The sequence below is a fragment of the Ciconia boyciana genome, chromosome 1, assembly GCF_034638445.1.
Source record: "Ciconia boyciana chromosome 1, ASM3463844v1, whole genome shotgun sequence".
Taxonomy (NCBI): Eukaryota; Metazoa; Chordata; class Aves; order Ciconiiformes; family Ciconiidae; genus Ciconia; species Ciconia boyciana.
Window position 1 is genome coordinate 175,211,768 of NC_132934.1, and position 18,765 is coordinate 175,230,532.

At 35.2% G+C, this 18,765-nt stretch overlaps 1 protein-coding gene across 4 annotated transcripts in view; it reads right to left on the minus strand.

Annotated features, from left to right (window-relative positions):
• The window catches only part of PIBF1 (progesterone immunomodulatory binding factor 1), a 123,236-nt gene that overhangs the window by 69,615 nt on the left and 34,856 nt on the right, over nucleotides 1-18,765 (minus strand). For all 4 annotated transcript variants that reach the window (XM_072850089.1, XM_072850088.1, XM_072850091.1 and 1 more), the window contains exon 10: nucleotides 17,039-17,137. In XM_072850089.1, coding sequence (XP_072706190.1) covers nucleotides 17,039-17,137 — 99 coding nt within the window. The remainder of the gene's footprint in view (nucleotides 1-17,038; nucleotides 17,138-18,765) is intronic.

The window sequence follows — 18,765 nt, forward strand, 5'->3', positions numbered from 1 at the left end:
GATTGTACATTAACATATATAAATTTATCTGACTTTGTCATTTCATAGGAATGTACTAGCACACCAATAAATGCTCTAAGAGTTTGTAACATGAATCATACATTATAATTTGTACTGCTGGCATCTTGGCATCAATTTGAATATACAAAGATTTATTTTGTAGGGTGGTAAGTGGAGTAGGAAGGCCAAGGCAAGTAAGTACAAAAACTGCTGGAACTGTAAACATTATGGAAAAATAATAAGTACTAATATCATAAGAGAGAATTTAAGAAGTGATGCTTAAACATGTCTAATCATTTCACAGATGAGCTATAATACACAGGTAGAATATTAAACTGTAGCAGGCAAGTGAAAGGTAAGTCTATTGTTTGAACTGTAACATAATTTATACTATTCTGTTTATATTTTCTGTTTAATAGGACACAAAAGGATAGTCCATAAAACTAATTAGCAAAACAAATGTGATTAAAACTTACATATTTCTAAAAGACAAAAAAGTAACATTAGTCAACATTTTCATAACAATTAAATCTGGTAGCTGCTAAATAAAATGTACAGAAGAGTTAAAACTTATGCAAGTACAAAAGTTACAGAGAAACCTGTGTAATTTGTTTTATGCTTTTTCATAACTAGCTAATACAGAAAAAAATGCTGTGACAGGTTTGTATGAACTATTAAATGATAAAAACAAATAATCAACGTACAAGTATTTGCACTTTTCACAAACCTTAGTTTTTCCCCCACAATTCAGTAATGCAAGTTCACATTGATTAGTATCATATGCCAGAGCTAAAATTATAATTTTTGATACCTACTTAATTTATTTTTTAAGCAATTCAATTTTTGTATGTTATTGACACATCATGAATAGCTGAAGATTTGAAAAAATATTAAAAATACAGATTAAAAACATGTTTCAGGAATTGTTGCTTAGGGAATCATATCACATCTCAGTCTATAGAAAGCCATAGGAAAGGAAGATGGGACAGGAAAATAGAAATAAAACCTACTCACAGCCAATCTACTCTTATCTCACTAACATAAGATTGGTTTGTATTTCACATCAACTAAATTTTGCTAAATCCAATTCTAAAATGCTTCAAATGCTTCCTTTATGAAAGTGTTGTAGGGGTTAAATTTGTAGAGATTCCTTGATGTTCATGTGACATTATCTTTTATTGTATCATCATACTACTACTTACAGCTTCTACATTAAAGACTCCATTGTTCACTTAGATGATGTAGTTCATTGCTACATGCACAGTGTACATTTAAGACCACTAAGAAGGTACAAAGAGGACAGAGCCAGACTTTTTTCAGTGGTGCCCAGTCACAGAGCCAGAGGTAATGGGCACAAACTGAAACACAGGAGGTTCCAACGGAACATCAGGAAACACTTTTATTTACTGTGAGTGTGACTGAGCACTGGCACAGGTTGCCCACAGAGGTTGTGGAGTCTTCATCCTTGGAGATATTCAAAAGCTGTCTGGACCTGGTCCTGGGCAACTGGCTCTAGGTGGCCCTGCTTGAGTAGGGGGATTGGACCAGATGACCTTCAGAGGTCCCTTTCAACCTCAACCATTCTGTGATTTTGTAAATTTAAGTTTAGAAAGGCTTAGGTATCTATCTATAAGTTAGGTCCCTAGTATGACTGGCAGAAATCTAGTCACTGCAGTCAAAGGGTTATAAAGAGAACCCTTTGCAGCCCTGAAGCAGCAACCTTTATTGGGTCAGCTGAATGGCTCTCCAAACCCCACCGGTTGTGCTTACTAAGTTTCCACTTACTAGAATGATATCTTAGACATTTGCAACTCCTTTGTAGTACCCATGCTGAGTACACCTACATTTAGGTGAGCTGCATCTCATGTTAAGTACTTGGAGCAAAAAGATTGCACAACTTCCAGAGTGATGTGCCTCTCTGATATGCAAGGAGAGTGTGATTCTTACACTAGTAGCATAATTGCAAAACCAAGTAAGAATGCATATACAAATCCAGGACTTAGAGCAGGCCTAGAAAACTTATGGTGGAGGCTCTTTTAATCCAGAAACATAGAGGACAGAACAGACTGAGGAACAGACTGAGGATTACGTGATATCAGGATAACTAAACTGCTAACACGATCCAACTATGCAAAAGACACACAGTTCCAGGAATCACTAAGGTACATCTGGTGGATGTGATGGTATCATACAAGACAGAGCAGGAAATTATCTGAAACATTGTTCAGCATTCCAGTTATCTGTGTTGAAGGAAGGTCAAGATTAAAAGAAATGGTACTTGGATGTTCAAGAGAACAAGGAATCTATCCCATGAGAAGTCAGATAAGCTAAAATCTAGGAAAATAAAATCTGACTAAGATCTTAGGAGGGCAAAACAACAGATATTTAAGGACTAATGCTGGCATCAGAACTCCATGTTATAAACCAGAAGAAAATAATCTTAGAACAGAAATTAAAACTCTATCTGAACATGACAACTAGAATAGCTTCCACTAGGACTAGTAGAGATCAGACTTTAATTTATGAAAAGATGGTTACATGCAATGACAAAAGAATCAATGATCCAGAAGGTTCACTTTCAAAATTATGTTTATAAACCTTATAGGTAACTACTTTATTGCAAATATCCACATTTGTAGGTTTGTTTATTTTTTTTAATAATGGAAAAAGAAATGCAAAACGGCAATTAACATAGCTAAAAAAGTCAAAGTTATATTTTAGTTGTATTTTTACAATGTTTTTGAGGATTTGTATGATTGGCTTTCACCAAAAAATCCCCCAAATTTGTTTATTTTTCCTCTTTTGTGGCATTTTGCTTAACTCATGCATTATGTATAGCAACACTTGTTGCAAATAATTCTGGGCAAATTGACATAACTTCCAGGTAACACCAAAACCTGTTTAAATAATTAGGGAGACTGAGAGGGAAAGGACCAAGGTCTTGAACTTCCTGGGCAAGTGCTCAAAGCACGTTACAAAAGAGGCAAGCTTAGCCATTACCTCCTGTTCTAACAGTGTTCTGGAGTGAACTCAATGCTTTTGAATGAGTTAGCCATGATCTAATAAAAACAGGCCCTTCAGGGACTTGAACAGAGTTCAAGCACCTCCCTACCCATATCAAAATAAGCACTTAGCTTTCCAAACCAGCAGACTTCCAAGCATGCACAGGGTCCTCTACCTAGATGTGCTCCAACTTGGAATGCAGACTGACTAAGTGCCTCTGAGGTTAGGTGGTGCTTGAGAACAGGAGGTATTGGTAAGACTTCAGTGGAATCTAGTCAAGGAAAATCTGGCCCCAGATATCACTGACAACCTGCTAGAAAGCCATTAGCATGTGCAAAAGCTGTACTTATCAACCATGTATTACATTTTAAGTACAGTCGTTCCATATTTTGTTTAATGGTGCTGTCACATTGAGACGCCAAAAGACGTGCATGCATTTTATATTACGGAAAGAGTGTGGTGTATTATCCAATTTTTGTCTGTCCTTTCTCATCTTTTCTCTGAAAAGACAAGTGCAAGTTTCTGCTTCATTTGGGTGTGGTAACTCAGTTCTAAGAGTTACTGTAAAATAGCTAAAATGGAAAATTTTGAAGGAGCATGGTATCTTCCTACCTTCTGTAGTTTCATCAACCAGATCTAATCCTTTGTATAATCACAACTCTAGACCTATATAATCTCAATGAACTTCTGTCAATCAAAATCTTTCCCAATCATGGAAGACAGCAGAGTCCATTAAAAAAAAAAACAGCATATAAATTGTATAATACTTCGTAATAAAAACATTCAATTTTATGACCAGCATTTGACAAATGCTTAAAGGCTTAAAGATTCTGCATTGAAAGAGGACTCAATAAGAATAATGGTAAAGCATAAAAGCTCCAAAAAGCATGAATTTGTGAAAAGAGTCTACGCTGAACTCAAATATTTAACTCAGAAAAGACAGGTGGACTCACCTCACCTAGCTTCAGATGTTTACAACGTGGGTATCTACATCTGAGCTAGTCGTGTAGACTCCCTTTATAAGTCAATGGAAACAAACAAGTACCTTATAGACATGATTTCATGCCGGCACAGGCATTTAAAGTTAGACAAGACTGATGCCAGCCACAGGAAAAGCTGTACTGAAATCCATATTGCATTGACTTACTTTTCTAAGAAACTAATGTTTGAACTCATCCAAAGTCTAACAGTATATTATATTAAAAAAAATGCTTCGAAAAGATCACAAAATTCTGAAACAGTGGTATGAACGAAACTGATATCTCTGAAAATGGTTGTTCAAGGATTTTCAGTGTTAGAACTGGAAGGAGATGTTCACCTTGTACTGAACAAAATGCATATCAAATAAGTTACCATCAATGAGATTGACAGTTTCCACCTCTGCAAATAGCTATACAGAAGTAACTGCATGGGCAGAATGGAAGAAATGGACTCTGCCACCACCACCAACACATTGCCTTCCACTCACCCAATCCCTTCATGCAACTGTTTTTGCCTGGCTTAGACTACTCTTCCAAAGAGAAAGACTGGCAAACTGCACTATATATTCTACACTCACATGAATCACACTCAGTAAAGTTTTCATGACTGCTATCTCTTTTGTCTTGTCTCTTTTTTTATTCACATTATGTCTTTCCCCACCCCTCATCTTTTCCCCTTTCCTCTTTTGCCCATCATCAATCTTCTGCAAGTTTCACAACAACTTAGACATGATGGAAGGAGAAGAATGTATTTGTATTTGTCTGACAAAATAATTAAGACTCTCAATCCCCTAAACTAACTTCTCCCCTCCTTTTTTTTATTTTCTCCTTGATGAAAAGTTAATATATTTAAGACCAACTGGGGGAGGAGGGGGAAGAAGGGTTTTGAAATAGGTTTCCTTTATATGTTACATCACACAACTAAGGGAAAAGGGATTCCAGGAAATCTTTAAATTAAAGACTTAGTAACCCAAGTTTTAAATGTTTCCCCCATCTTCTTCTGAGTCTAATAAAAAGCTGAAGAAATTTTAAAGGGTGGTAATTACAGTAAGAACAACTTACTGATAACATGGTGTTGCATTGTGGACAACATACAGATGGTTAAAGTTGGAATGGAGAATAATCACAGACTTGCAAAGTTATCCCTATCATGCATATTAAACTGACAAGACAAATGTTGCCAACAATTGGAAAAAATTTAGGGTGGTATTCAAATCCAGACTGCAAAAATGTGAGTGGTATCAGCATGTGTATCAGCATGTGAACAAAGTACCTAAGGTCCCATTATAATAAATGTTCCAGATACCAGGGAGCAGGACAAGAAAGTCAAAATAAGAAATATTCTTTAAGTAACACAAAAATGAAAATTAACTCTCTCACAAATGGAACACTGGTGATTTTGAGTTGGGTTTTTGTTTCTTTGGTTTTTGGTTTTTTTTTTTAGTTGTTTTTTCTTTTAAATCTAAGTACGCCTGGTCTGCCACCCCATTTTCCTCCCACTCCACCCCCACCACTCATAAATCCCTTTTAATCATGCAAACTATTTAGTCTTGAGTTCTTTTCTAATATTTGAACTGTCAAGGTAACATATTAGGAAACAGATTAAAGGGTGGAATGACATATATAACCTTAAACAATATCATATTAAAACAGAGATGGCACTATATTTATTTTGAAAAAGTTGTAAAATTGTAAAATCAAATAGCATGACATTTTGCAATATTCAGTTCATATACCTAAAGAAAGCTATCACTTGCCTGGCTAAAATAGTCCATTTACAACACTTTGCCTGTAAACCTTAAGGCTTTTTCACAAAAGTATTCTCCCTATTTTACTGGATAGTTAAACCAAAACATGGTAAAGGTAAAAAAAACAAAATAAAAATAAGACCTCTGCAAACGCTTTTAGGCTTATCACAAAGGACACTTCTGCATTCTGAAAGGTCTATTCACAGTCATCATGTTAGTAAAATATTATTTGGAAGCAGTTTCTAAAACTGGATGTAACATTCATTTACATGTATCTGCCAAGTTTCTAAATGTTTTAGAAGCTAAACTAAAACATGTTGAAAATGACTCATTGTGGTACCAGAATATGTACTGTAGGAAATAAGAACTCATTTACAAGTGGGAGAAATACACTCACACTTCATCTGTGGGAATTCACTAGACTTCCCTTCCAGTAAACATTATATTTTAAAATAATCATGGAAAATATGTTTCTTTTAACTGAAGTTTATGAAAAGATTTAGATAGCTGGCATAAAAGAGACTTACAAAGATAAATGTAAAAACTATCTTTAAAAATAATTCACAGATAATTCTGCCAAAAGATATCAATTTAGCAATAAAAAAAGGTTGCAATTATTTTTGCTTACTCTAATGGACAAACCAAAACTGTTTAATACAGTTCTTCTGTATAAACAGATAACCATTTGAGACAAAGGACAAAAGGAAGATTTGATTATTTTACAAAGTAAGAAAATGCAGGGCGGGGAGAGCCCTGGCAGGCAAACAAATTACCATAAGGTAGCTCTTTTCTAACTTGTAGCATGTCAACTACTTTCTGTTCATCTGCACACTTTAATAATGCAAGTACCTTGCAGCAAATGCACTACTTTAAAAAGTTTTTCCTTTCTTTGAAAAGAGGTATTCATCTGGCACCGAGAAAATAAACCTGAAATGTACCCCATTTATCTCTGCGTATAGAATACTTTGAAAAAAGCTCTGAACTTTGACATAACACAGAAATTAGACCCAGATTTCACAACTTGTGGCTAGGAACAGAGTGTCATAAGGGACAAATCTAAAACCAAAAAACCCAGCCCCATTAGCTTCTAAAAAGTACACTGCCTGTAAAACCAAAGATGTCCTAGATGAACACACAACAGACAAAAAAGATAGAGTATTTCTTCACACAGTTTTAGGTCTAAAAAAAAATCTTAGAATTAAGGTCTCAATAGAGGCTTCACTCCACCTAATTCTGGGCATTTCACAAGGGCACGGGATTTACATCAGTCACACTGTGTTCATCCTCTACTGTTCAGAGAAACAATCCATATTGAGTATACTCAGAGACTGAAGAGTGTCAGTTAATTGCCTGAAGTGAGGGGTGTATGAAGACAAGAGGAGTAGGGCTTCTAATTACTTTCATCTACTTATGGCACCATTTTGCACAAACAAAACTTTCTCCCCTTCCCATAAGGTTTTGAATGCGACAAGTTCTTCCCCTCTCTACAACCCACAACCAATTCTGGTGACCCCAGCAATGTATCCGAGGTAAAATGGGAAGAGGTAACTTCTTGAAGTGTCTTGAAACTTATGATCTAGATTATATTTCTGGAAAGGAAAAGGTTAAGATCTCAGAGAAATCAGAGCAAACATTAAGCAAAATTTCAGAAGGGATGAATCAGTGTACTTCTATATCTGTTTACCCATGACAACGAACACTTTCCATGAAACAATTAGAATATCCATGAAAACAATTCCAGATGACAAGTTCCACATCAAAGCTTAAACTAGATTATAAACATACACATGCAGTAGCGTTTATGTTAAAATATCAGCCAAGAGTTGCAGCATTTTGACAATATATCCAGTATTTAAATTTTAGAAGAGATATACAAATAGGCTTGTAAGTGCAAGTATGTACATTTATATTTTATGTGTATATTATGAAATCTAACATTTTATGAAAAGACTAAATGACTGACAGGTATGAGCATTTTACATAACGCCCAAGCTTCATCTCAAAGGAACTTAAATTATATTTCTAGTACACTTATTTCTACAACTACACTGCCACTTGATGGAAAAACTTTACTTCCCTTTAAGAGAAAGTTTCTCAAGTTATGCTGCCTATATGAATATTTATTCTGTGGGTGAGAAGCTGGCATAAGCTATGGCAATTTTTTTGCTTCTGGAGCACCTATAAGGGGCACACACACACACAATCCCTACCCTCTCCATGCTTCATGAAACGAGTATGTGGGGTGGTCTGTGCAACATTGTCTTCAGTCGTCAATATTAGTTTCCTTTCAAGTACAAAAACCTGCTAATAAACAGGGCTTATAAGAAAGGGTTAGGCAGTATATGTTCATATGAGCAACTTCTTTATGAATTCTACCTAGTGGTAAGAACTACAGAAGCCCTTTATTGCTTGTAGTAAAGCCCCTTGCTTTACTTTTTCATATGCACCCTTCCATTCCATCTGTGTTGGGTTTCTTAAGTTCCCATGTCCTCCGTCCTTACTGCCTCTCACCACACTCCTCCTACCATAGAATTACAAATCCTCTCACTAATCGTCACCAGCTACCATCAGCAGCAGTCCAGCATATCTTCTTCCATGCAGTGCTCCCCTCAGAGGCCCATCCAGAACAAATCTTCCCATCTCGCTTCGGTCTTGCTAAAGTTCTGTTTGTAAGTAACTTTTTATTTTAAAATATAAACCCAGTTCATACCTATATACTCACTGATACCATAAATAACTCAAAGTAGTACCACCTTTTGGCGTCCCCACAATTCAAATGTCATGTCGCATCTAAGTGCCACTATGGCTACATGATGTTGGGTAAAAATGCTGCTTAACATGTCACATTACCACCCTACAGCTATCCAGGATCAAGGTATTCCTTAGCAAGCTCTTGAACTCTGGTTAGCTATTCATTGAACATTAATTGCACATTCATTTTGCTGGTTTCACAGAATATTCTTAAAGAGTTACCCAGATAAGTCATCTAAGTAGACACAATTGTGCCTTTAGATCATTTAGCTAGAAACACAAACAGCTGTAAAAATTATCTTTGCAATAGCTTTGCACCGAGTAAACTAAAGGACACGGCCTTCCCACTATCCAATATGTGATGCAATACTTCAGTGCTGAAGGCATGTAGTTTCAAAAAACATTTACTGGTCTCCCTGAATGTAAACAACTCTCCGAGCCAACCTTGACAAAGTCTGGAATACATTCTCGAGGAAATCTTACCTAGAAACTAGACGATACAAAAGGGAAGCCAGTCCTCCAACGCTGGTCTTCCCATTCTCTCCTCATCAAGGCACCAGTCACCAGACAAGCCAATCTCATGAAGAGAGAAAACAGCAAACAGGCTGCCAAGGACTCACATGGTTGTTCCATCAGTTGTGAACGGTGGTTTCATCAGCTGTGAGCACTACATGTAAATATCATATGTCCCTCTCTTTTGGGAAGTCCTCAATATGATTAAGATTAATTAGGCATATTCAATGCTGGATGGACTAATGCCCAAGGCAAACAGCTCCCTGCGGCTTATGGCCTGAAAGTAGCTTGGCTCACCGATGTACACTGTTTTGGTACCATGTTCATGAACACAGTATGATGGTCCTTCATTTACTCATAGTCCTTCATTTATTCATTTACAAATGGAACAGCTACCCTTAATTCCAGAACAATATGCTACTGCTTTCCTTATTCATGAGAGTTACTTACATGAAAAAGGTATCACTACCATGCAAGTGAGGACCAGGCTGACAGCAGTAGAGTTAGGCTTCCAGTTATACCTAACATTTTCTCTACACTTTGAATGTGATTCTGCAGAAGACAAGCTCTGGCCAAAACTCAGCCCAAAGCTCGCTCTCATAAATGTTAGTCTTCATGACTAACACTGCAGAGCTTCCCATGAGTTTACTATGAGATCCATCAGATTACAAAGCCATAACTTCCTTCTCAAACCTATTTGGACAGACTGTTCTTCAACAGTTAGTTGTCCAGATACGAGTATAGCATCACATGCTTTTCCAGAGGGTAATCAGAATGTAACCACAGATTCAGAATGTAATTCTAGAAGATAATTACTATTAAAAGAAAAATTTTATGGTTTTATTAGGCTGAAATATAATATTATATAAATAGCCATCATTTGAATATGAAAATTTTTATACAACCATACAGAAAATACAATATCCCTGCTTTGAAGAATTTAGCTTTTGAATAGGCATTACAATACACAGTTTTGGTAGACATATGCAACTACCAATCACTGCATGCATTTACAGTCATGTTGTTACTTGTGACTTGTTTTTCTTCCGTATTCTAAAAATCATGTACTTGGAGTTTCCTATAAACAGGTTCTTTTCTCATCTGCCATTGAAGTGTTAATGTTTTGGGCTACCTAATACTGCTAGGGGCTTCACACACAAATTTAATCCTTCAAGCTCAAATGGTTAGAAACATTCCAGAAATAAATATTATTTGCATACATAATCTGATATATGCAACAATCTTAAAAAAATAAAAATAAAATCACATTAACTTCATCTTCAGATAAATACTTTCATTTATATCTTGTCATTACATCCAGCCTAGACTTTTCAAAGGGACACAAAGCACACACAGTAAACAGGTTGAGAAGTTTCCCAGTGTTTCATAGCTTCTGTTCTGTTCTACATACAATAGCTGTACATAGAACAGCTGTAGTGTATCAGACAAAAGGCCCATGTAGCCTGATAATCCTGTCTCCAACTGTAGCCAAAAGTGTATGTTTTGAGAAGAGCAAGAAAAACTTCTGCATAGATTGTATTTCTCCCTAATCCTCTGCCACTAGTGTTCAATTATTTCTAGCTCAAGGATTTCCTGAATTGGATGTGGTTTCTACTTGTTAAGTAATTCTCAAATTTATCTCTGAGCCTTTTCAGTCTCCTTTTGAACCCATGTAAATTTTAGCACCCAAAACATCATTCAGTAATGAGTTCCAAAGGACCCCTATTTGCTTATCCTGTCAGTGGTCATCATTAATGAGAAGCTGTGTGCAGCGAATCACAAAAATGCATGTATACATGAGGGATACTAACAATCATAGCAAAATCACGGACTGCAGTGGAAGTTTCAACCCTATAATTCAAGAAATATATGAAATCTAAGAAGCAGCAGCACCCTTATATCATCTAATGCCCCTTTGAAGTAATTTATAACTGCTTGCGAAGTTGTTTTCAAAGGACGCTGATACATTTTCAATCAATTTCACTGATTTCATTTTGCCTTTACTAATCTTAATGTTTTAAGATTAAGGCATTTTGGCTAGCAGGAAATGAACAGGTAAAACGAGAATGCCAAGGCTTCAGGAAAATCTTTATGATATGCGGATATGTTCATATTACAACCTTCCCAAAGCATCCTTCAGAGGCTAATAATATTTTGTGAGAATTATTTCTTAGGAGCTGGGGCAAGAGGAACTGAAATAAAAAGATTTCTAGAGCTATAAATATAATCATTGAACATTCCTTGCACAGTAAGAGAACAAACTTCAAAGCCTGCGTTCCAGATGTAATGAAGCTCAGAAAGGTCAGCCATCAGCCTAACTTATCATTCCTATGAGTCTTGACATTGGTAATTCTACAACATCAAGACGGTTATAGTTATGAAGTGACCGGTTACAGGGCTTAAAGCATTCATTCTGGAAAAACACCATCTTAGCTAAGAATGTAAAATTTTGAGATCCTTATTAGGGAACAACCAGAGACAACTAGGCATGCCTTACCAAGTGGGCAGTCTTCCTAACACTACTAGTCATCTATTTGATCAAAGCATTTTATTAGGTTTCTCCTTCTGTTTACTAAAATGCAGCTTAGAATCATCCATTAAGATGTAAACTCTAAATAAACATATCCTCAGAAGAAAAGAGAAAAAGAGTCAGACCCTCTCTAGTTATTTTAGTAGAAATATAGGATGCATAGAATTGTTTTTGTTATGTATTTCAGTGCTTCTTCTACAGCTTGTAAACAAACCAGACCCAGTCACCTGGGAAATGGACTTTTTCTCTGCTTCTCCATCATACTATCACTCCTGATCCTTTCACTGCCTTCTTTGCATTGATTCTGAACTTCCAGGAGGGTGTCTTTTCAGCAATTTCCATGACATTCATGGAATTTTACCCTTTTAGCTGCACCTTGTACTTAACTTTCTCATCAGGAGAACAAGATGAAGGTAGTTTTTATGGGGAAAGTGTAGTAGTCACATTGGCTAGGGCTGAAATCTAGATAAGGTCTAACAATGACAGTAAAGGGCTCGGCTTTATTCTGATGGAAATCCTAAGTGTTATCAAAATTACATATACACATCACACTATAGAAGTCATAAATTAATACAGCAGCATCAAATGATTACTACCAAAAAAGTATTTTAGAAAAAAACTAATTAGGTTAGTTGAAACTGAAGATTTAAGCGGTAGTGATTTTCAAGACCTACATAGCTCTTCAATTCAAGGGACTACAAAGCACTTCATATACAAAAGTAGCGGCCATGTCTATGGAGTAAAAGGCTATGACAGTAGTTTTTAACATAGGGTTATGGCAGCTTATGGCAAACTTCTATTTTGGCCAGAATTTTTCAGCATGGATTTTTTTTTATTCATATGTAAATCCTCATTTTACACAAATACTCTTGAAGAGATAAAAGGCCCTTATTTAAATATTAGCAGTAAGTCCAGCACACAAATACATTGACTTAATCAGTTTAAGATTAGAATCCTGTCATTGCAGTCAGCAACATCCGGATTATAAAAACATGTTATAAAGGAGCAAATAATTAATTTTTATGTTTCTATTAACAATGAATGTATAATGTAATAGATGCTAATCTAATAATGAGATTTCTGCATACTCAGCAGAGATTCTAAATGCAAAGTAGAACATTTATTTATTCAGTAAATTTATCCAATTATCTTCCCATCTAAGATAGTCCTCTAGGCTTGTCTGCAATTAGTAAGAAGGTATTGGGATCTTAACTTTATCTAATTTAAACACACATTTTATGAATAGGATTGAGCACCTCTCTCCATCACCTACAAAGTTTAAGACAGATGACTAAAACCAGATAGCTTTAATCTCACTTCCAAATGAACGCTAAAAAGTACCACAATTATGAAGAACAAAGAAAATAGAGGTAAAAAAAGATTCAAATTATAAAGATTAATGGATAGGCTAAAAGAAGTCTCCAAAATGTATACACGGCTTGCAGCTGACTGGTAAGAAAAGCATTAAATAGGTAAACACAAACATACAGAGAACTTTTTGCATACTTTTTTTAACCTATAAAGCACAGACAATTGCTATCAAGAAATGTCAATGACTTTTACTCTATTTTGCTTTTTATTTGAGAAAGGCATTTCTAAATAGAAACACTAAAAATACTCCTAAAGGTATTTTTACCTTTAGCAGATTGTCCATTACAAATCTAATAGTTTTAAATAGCTGAGCTATACACATCAATCCAGAAATGTTTAAATAATAACCCCAAATCCTTTGAAATCTCTGTAGGACAAACCTAAGACTCTAAACTATTTTTTGTACCCATCATCCTGACTTTACTCAACCCAACTATAAAAACATTGTTTAAAAATGCCCTTTCCTCACCTGTGCATATTCAAATAAGAAAAAAAAGAGTACATACTTAAAAATATCCTATTACCTCATAGACAGAGGCAGGAATTGAAACCTCCCATTAGCTTTTACAAAACTGAGCTTTTTTATAAATAGTGCCCACTGCAAAGTTTACGGAATCATATTGCCATAATGCAATTTTCTTGAATATTCTTTTTCTGTTTACTGCATACCTATTTCTCTTCATTTTTCTACACTTCTCATTTTATCATTACAAAGACAGGAAAAGAAAAATCACCTTGAGTACATCATGTGAGCAGCAATCAACTGTAACAGAGTACTGATTTTTTTGGGTCACTAAGAAAAATAAGATTTTGTAAAATCACACCATCTGTGGATTTCCCTTGTGTTCCCAGTAATTCTGGAATTTTTAAACTAGTTTCCACTAATAGAGCTGAGCTGTACAGTCCTGGAAAAAGACATTACACTCCTTAAGGTTTAAAGGACGTGAACAATCAAAGGCAAGAGATGGCTCTTGTAGGCATTCCCTGAGGTGAAGTGCTCTTGTATGAGTTCACCCCATATCAGGCCTTAGAGTCCACTTTGAACAAAGGAACCATTTCAGTTTGATGTTGCACGTTATATGAAACTAGAAATTTAACCAGTACGAAAAAAAATGATAGGAAACCAGGATGCGTTTGTTCTACTTTTCGGTGCTGATTTTTTTGTTGTTGTTTTGTTGGGTTTGGGTTTTTTTGGCAAGGAGAAGTAACAGATTAACAGTCAACAGATTGAAAATAACACTCCAGGAATATTCAAGAGAAGGAAAAGATGGAACATATTTAGTATATACACTTTAATATGTAGTAGATGATGGAGCTGTTATAGAATTGCTCTCATCATTCAACCCCGAGACACTTTCAATTGAGGTAATAATAGCTTTAAAATTAGAAAAAAATCTTAGTAACATTACCAGCAGTTTAAAACAAAGTGAAAATTTCCCTTTGGTCATAATTTTTTTAGAACATGTGTGACATTGACCACAGTTTAATCCAAAAGATCAAATCAGATAAGTTTTTTTCATTGTCACAGGTAAATGAAATGTTGATTCTCACACAATTTACAGATGTATAATAGCAAAGAGAGCAACAAAACTTAAATCCTGCCATCATAGTGATCTACTTTGAGGTTGAAACAGCAGATTCTTTCTCAATAACTCTTTCATGAATAGTATCACTTTGGTATTTTCTTGACATTTGTAAACAGCTGTTTACAAAAAGCTATCACAAACATCAGTAAGAAAAATGAAAATAACTGCACTTGACTAGAAAATTGGGTATTAGTTACACTTCTGATCACAAGATTTGCCAGGGGCTTTATTTAACCACCATTCAGGCCAGTCAACATTCCACATACTTCTGAAGCTTTCAAACATGTTTGTTTATACAGATGATGATACCAGTGGTAACTACGATGAGTCACCTTGTTTTCACTAAAGTAGAACTAGCTGTTATAATCACTTAAATATAGAATTGGACAACACAGGTATTCCTTTTTTATCTTAGGGGGTTCTGGTGATATTAGAAAATTTCTTTGTTTCACAGAACTGCCACATGTCAGTCCACAGTGAATGCAGAACTTGGGGTCTTTTAAGTTAAGGCATTTATTCCATCTCATAACACCAGTTTGTTACTTTGCAGTTCATTTAGGTAGATGATTTGGAATGTGGAAAAAGTCACAGTCTTGACACCTGTACTGTGGTGCGAAGGGAGATAGTTTTAGAGAGAGACACCTACATTTTAAAGAAGGAAAGTATGGGTTTTCCATTTTGCCAAGCAGAAGTTTTTTCTCTGAAAAGCATAATCTTCTGAGGAATAATCTACTTCTTTGAACTCCAAAAAACAGTATTAATCACCTTATTAACTTATTTAAATTGAGGAAGGGAGTTTTACTTAATTGGAGAGCTTACCACTAGAAAAAGCTACAGGAGGACAGAATCATGAGTGTATCAAACAAGATTACAACAAATGGCATATTACTAACTTTCTTTTTTTCCCCTCTAAAGCTTACATTTTAAAATCTTCTTCCTACGTTTCTGATTGCAGGGGAACTTCCCTCCTCCAAAAAGCAACAATATGAAAAAAATGACACATTATATCAGTGGTAATACAGCAGCATAGAAAAGTATTTTCTCCATGGTTCTGAAGTTTAGAAATAAATATGGTAAGAATTATAAAGCTGATATTTTCATTAAAAACAAGAAAGTGTGCATACTTAAATTATTGTACACCAGACCTACTTTCCAGAAGAGCTTCCAATTAGATATGAACTCCCCACATGTCATAGTAAGTCTTATCACAGTGAAAGGTAGGAGTCTCATCAGAAAGAAACACATAGTTGGCTCACATTAGCATTTTATTTTGACTCAGGAGGTCAGTTTTGAACGAAGTTTCCTGGTTGTCCCCATTTAACCAGCTTTGATTTCCACATTTTGATTTGCATTGTGGAGCCATCATCTCAGAGTTTGCTAACTGAATTCCTTTTTGAGAATCCAAGAATACCTGCAATGCACTCTAACCACTAAAAGGCATTCAGCACCCTTGGGCCCATTAATCTGAAGTCAAACCTCTGACACTCAGCGTGGATATCAAGTCCTTTGACCCATCTCATTTATTCTAGAACTACTCCTATTGTTTCACAGCACTAGTTAGCACTGAAATTTTTTTCAGTCCTTTGTGGCTATGCTGAGGCAATGCTATTTCTTCAGTAATAGCACCATTGCAATTTAGGAGTTATACATAAAAATGAAAAGCTTTAATTAATTTGTGCCTATGCTTAAGCTAACAACATTTTAACAGATTACTACTTGTAATTAAAAACAATTCCAAGCAAAAACAGTTCACATCAAGTATTTTCTTTGAGTAGACGACTAGGTGGCACAGTTGGTTAATGAACTGACCTTTTCATTTTAGAAAAAAGATGTGAATTAAACAATGAATCAAGTCCAAAATTAAGGACACGTGACAAACTTACCCAGAACAGCTTTGATTACTGTCCATAGTTTTAAATTACCTCATAATTTACTATAGCTAATATTCTAAATTAACAAAAAGTGAAGACAAGGTACTGCAGAACAGGATAGTAAGACTGCTTGTAAACAGGAAGAAAATCAATCATAGTTTCCTTCTCCACATGAATAGAATTGTACATTTGTATAGACACTATATTTTATACATGGAATATGAAAGACTGAGAAGAGACAGCAGTAGGAAAACAAGCATGTAGCAAGCATAACTGTTCATGACTACTGGTCTCTATCCACACTTTACAAAAACTATTAATTGAAGTAACCATACAAGATAATTTTCTACTTTCAACTAAAGAAGAAAAACAACAGAACAGATTCAGAGTTTGACCACTGCTACTGTACAGTATGAAATCCACATTCTTGCTGTGAGATGCATGATTATGTTCGCTTGTCTTTACAGGATTGTAGGAGAAGAATCAAATTTCCATATTGTTACTGCACTGGTAATGGAAAAAAAATTACTACTAGAATTAAATCTGTAACTTCATTTAAATAAAACATTTGTAATTCAATTTATTCTTTATAAGCAGAAGGCCAAAGCAGTCATTCCTCCTACCTAAAACTCCTTAGATAGTTATACCTTTAGATTTTTTAATATGAATTTAAAAAGATACTTACTGTTCTAAGAGTTGATCGTACTTTCTTAAAGCATCCTTTTCAGCAATAACTGCTCTTTCTTTTTCAGCGACAGCATTATCTCTTGCTTCTCTCAAATTTCTGAAGGAAACAGAAGTTATTCTGTCAAGAATCTGTTTGGAAAAAGACTGTTTTGCTTCATGAATTACTACTGACTGAACTTAACTTCAATACTACCTTCTTCAATTCTTATCAAATGATAGAGGGGTCTGTCTATCTATATGCCTATTCATTACAGAGGCTTTACTTCAGATTACTTTCATATATACCAGCAAAGTTTCCAGTTCTGGAATTCTAAAAACAGTGATCAAACCACCTATTTATATGTAGAAATATATGACTAGTTCTAGGATATTAGAACTGTAAATTACTTATTTTTTGTAGGAATTAAATAAATTCTAATAATTTTGCTTGGTACTTCACTAAAAATTAGGGGAATGCTGTCGTCCTAGCTGAGATGACTTTTATGATAGAGCAGGAAAAGATTAGCTAGGCATAGAAATCCTACTTCCACATACAACTAATTGGCTAGTTAGTCTGATATATAGGTTATTGCATATCATTGGTGTCTCTTTCTGGCTTCTGTTGCTGGCATAATTTTTGATCTGCACAGAACCATAAAATAACACAAACATTTTATTGCAATCAATCTATACTTTTTCAATTTTTTAACCAAGAATCAGTCAAGACTTGCAAAATATCTCATTCTTATTTCACTGACACAAATGAGAATAGTAGCATATGAAGAATAATACATATAGTATTTGTGTTAAAAAATGATATAGGTATTAATAGTCTGTTAATCTGTATTCTGCCTGTAGCATACCATTGCTATAAACTGTACTAAGGGGAAATACTGCTTAGATAGTGCTTATAAGTTGTATCTCCATGACTGTGTTGCACTAAACAGCAACACAGTAAGAGCCAAATTGCAGACAGTGGTTGTTGAGGACCAGACACCTACGTTATGACCATTTTCGAGGATTTTACTTTAAGCTACTTCTGATTTGCTCCTGTGACCTGAACACCCACTAGCATCTGCAATATGAGATGATCTTAGAGACTCCTTTCAATTTCACTTCACCTAAAAGGAATCCTGTTCATGTGCTACAAATGTGAGCACAATACTGCAAATTCAAGCACAAACTGTGAGGCAAGAAAAAACGTGGCAAGCAGCAATGACTAGGGGGTTTCACTTCAAAACCACATTCTTCATCTGAACTAAACTGTTAATGTAGATGCAACCAAGCCCTTCCCACTGAAGTTGCTTCTTCCCCCCTCCCCCACAGGAACTTTTTGACTTAAAGCAAAATGAAATTATAGTCTCGGGCGAATTTTGAAGAGAAGAGAAAAGTCAAGATATAGAGGTAAACGGAAAATTATTAAGCCCATGTAAATGTTATCCTAGGTCATTTTAGCCACACTAAAGGTATATAATTTTTGGACGAAAGACTGTTTTCTAGGCTAAGGAAATGTTACCAATGGTACTTTTCTGAAGTCAAGGAAATTGATATGAATAGGAAGTAGTTACTTATGAAGAGTCAACATTAGAATTATGTAACAGTTAACTGGCTATGAGAGAAAGATAACAAAATTTCCTTTAAAAATTGAGTTACTGGGCTACAAAATTTACTGATGAAATTCAGGGACTGATCTTGAGAGTAGATTCTTTAAAACTGACTCATACCAAAATATAAGAACATGGTAAT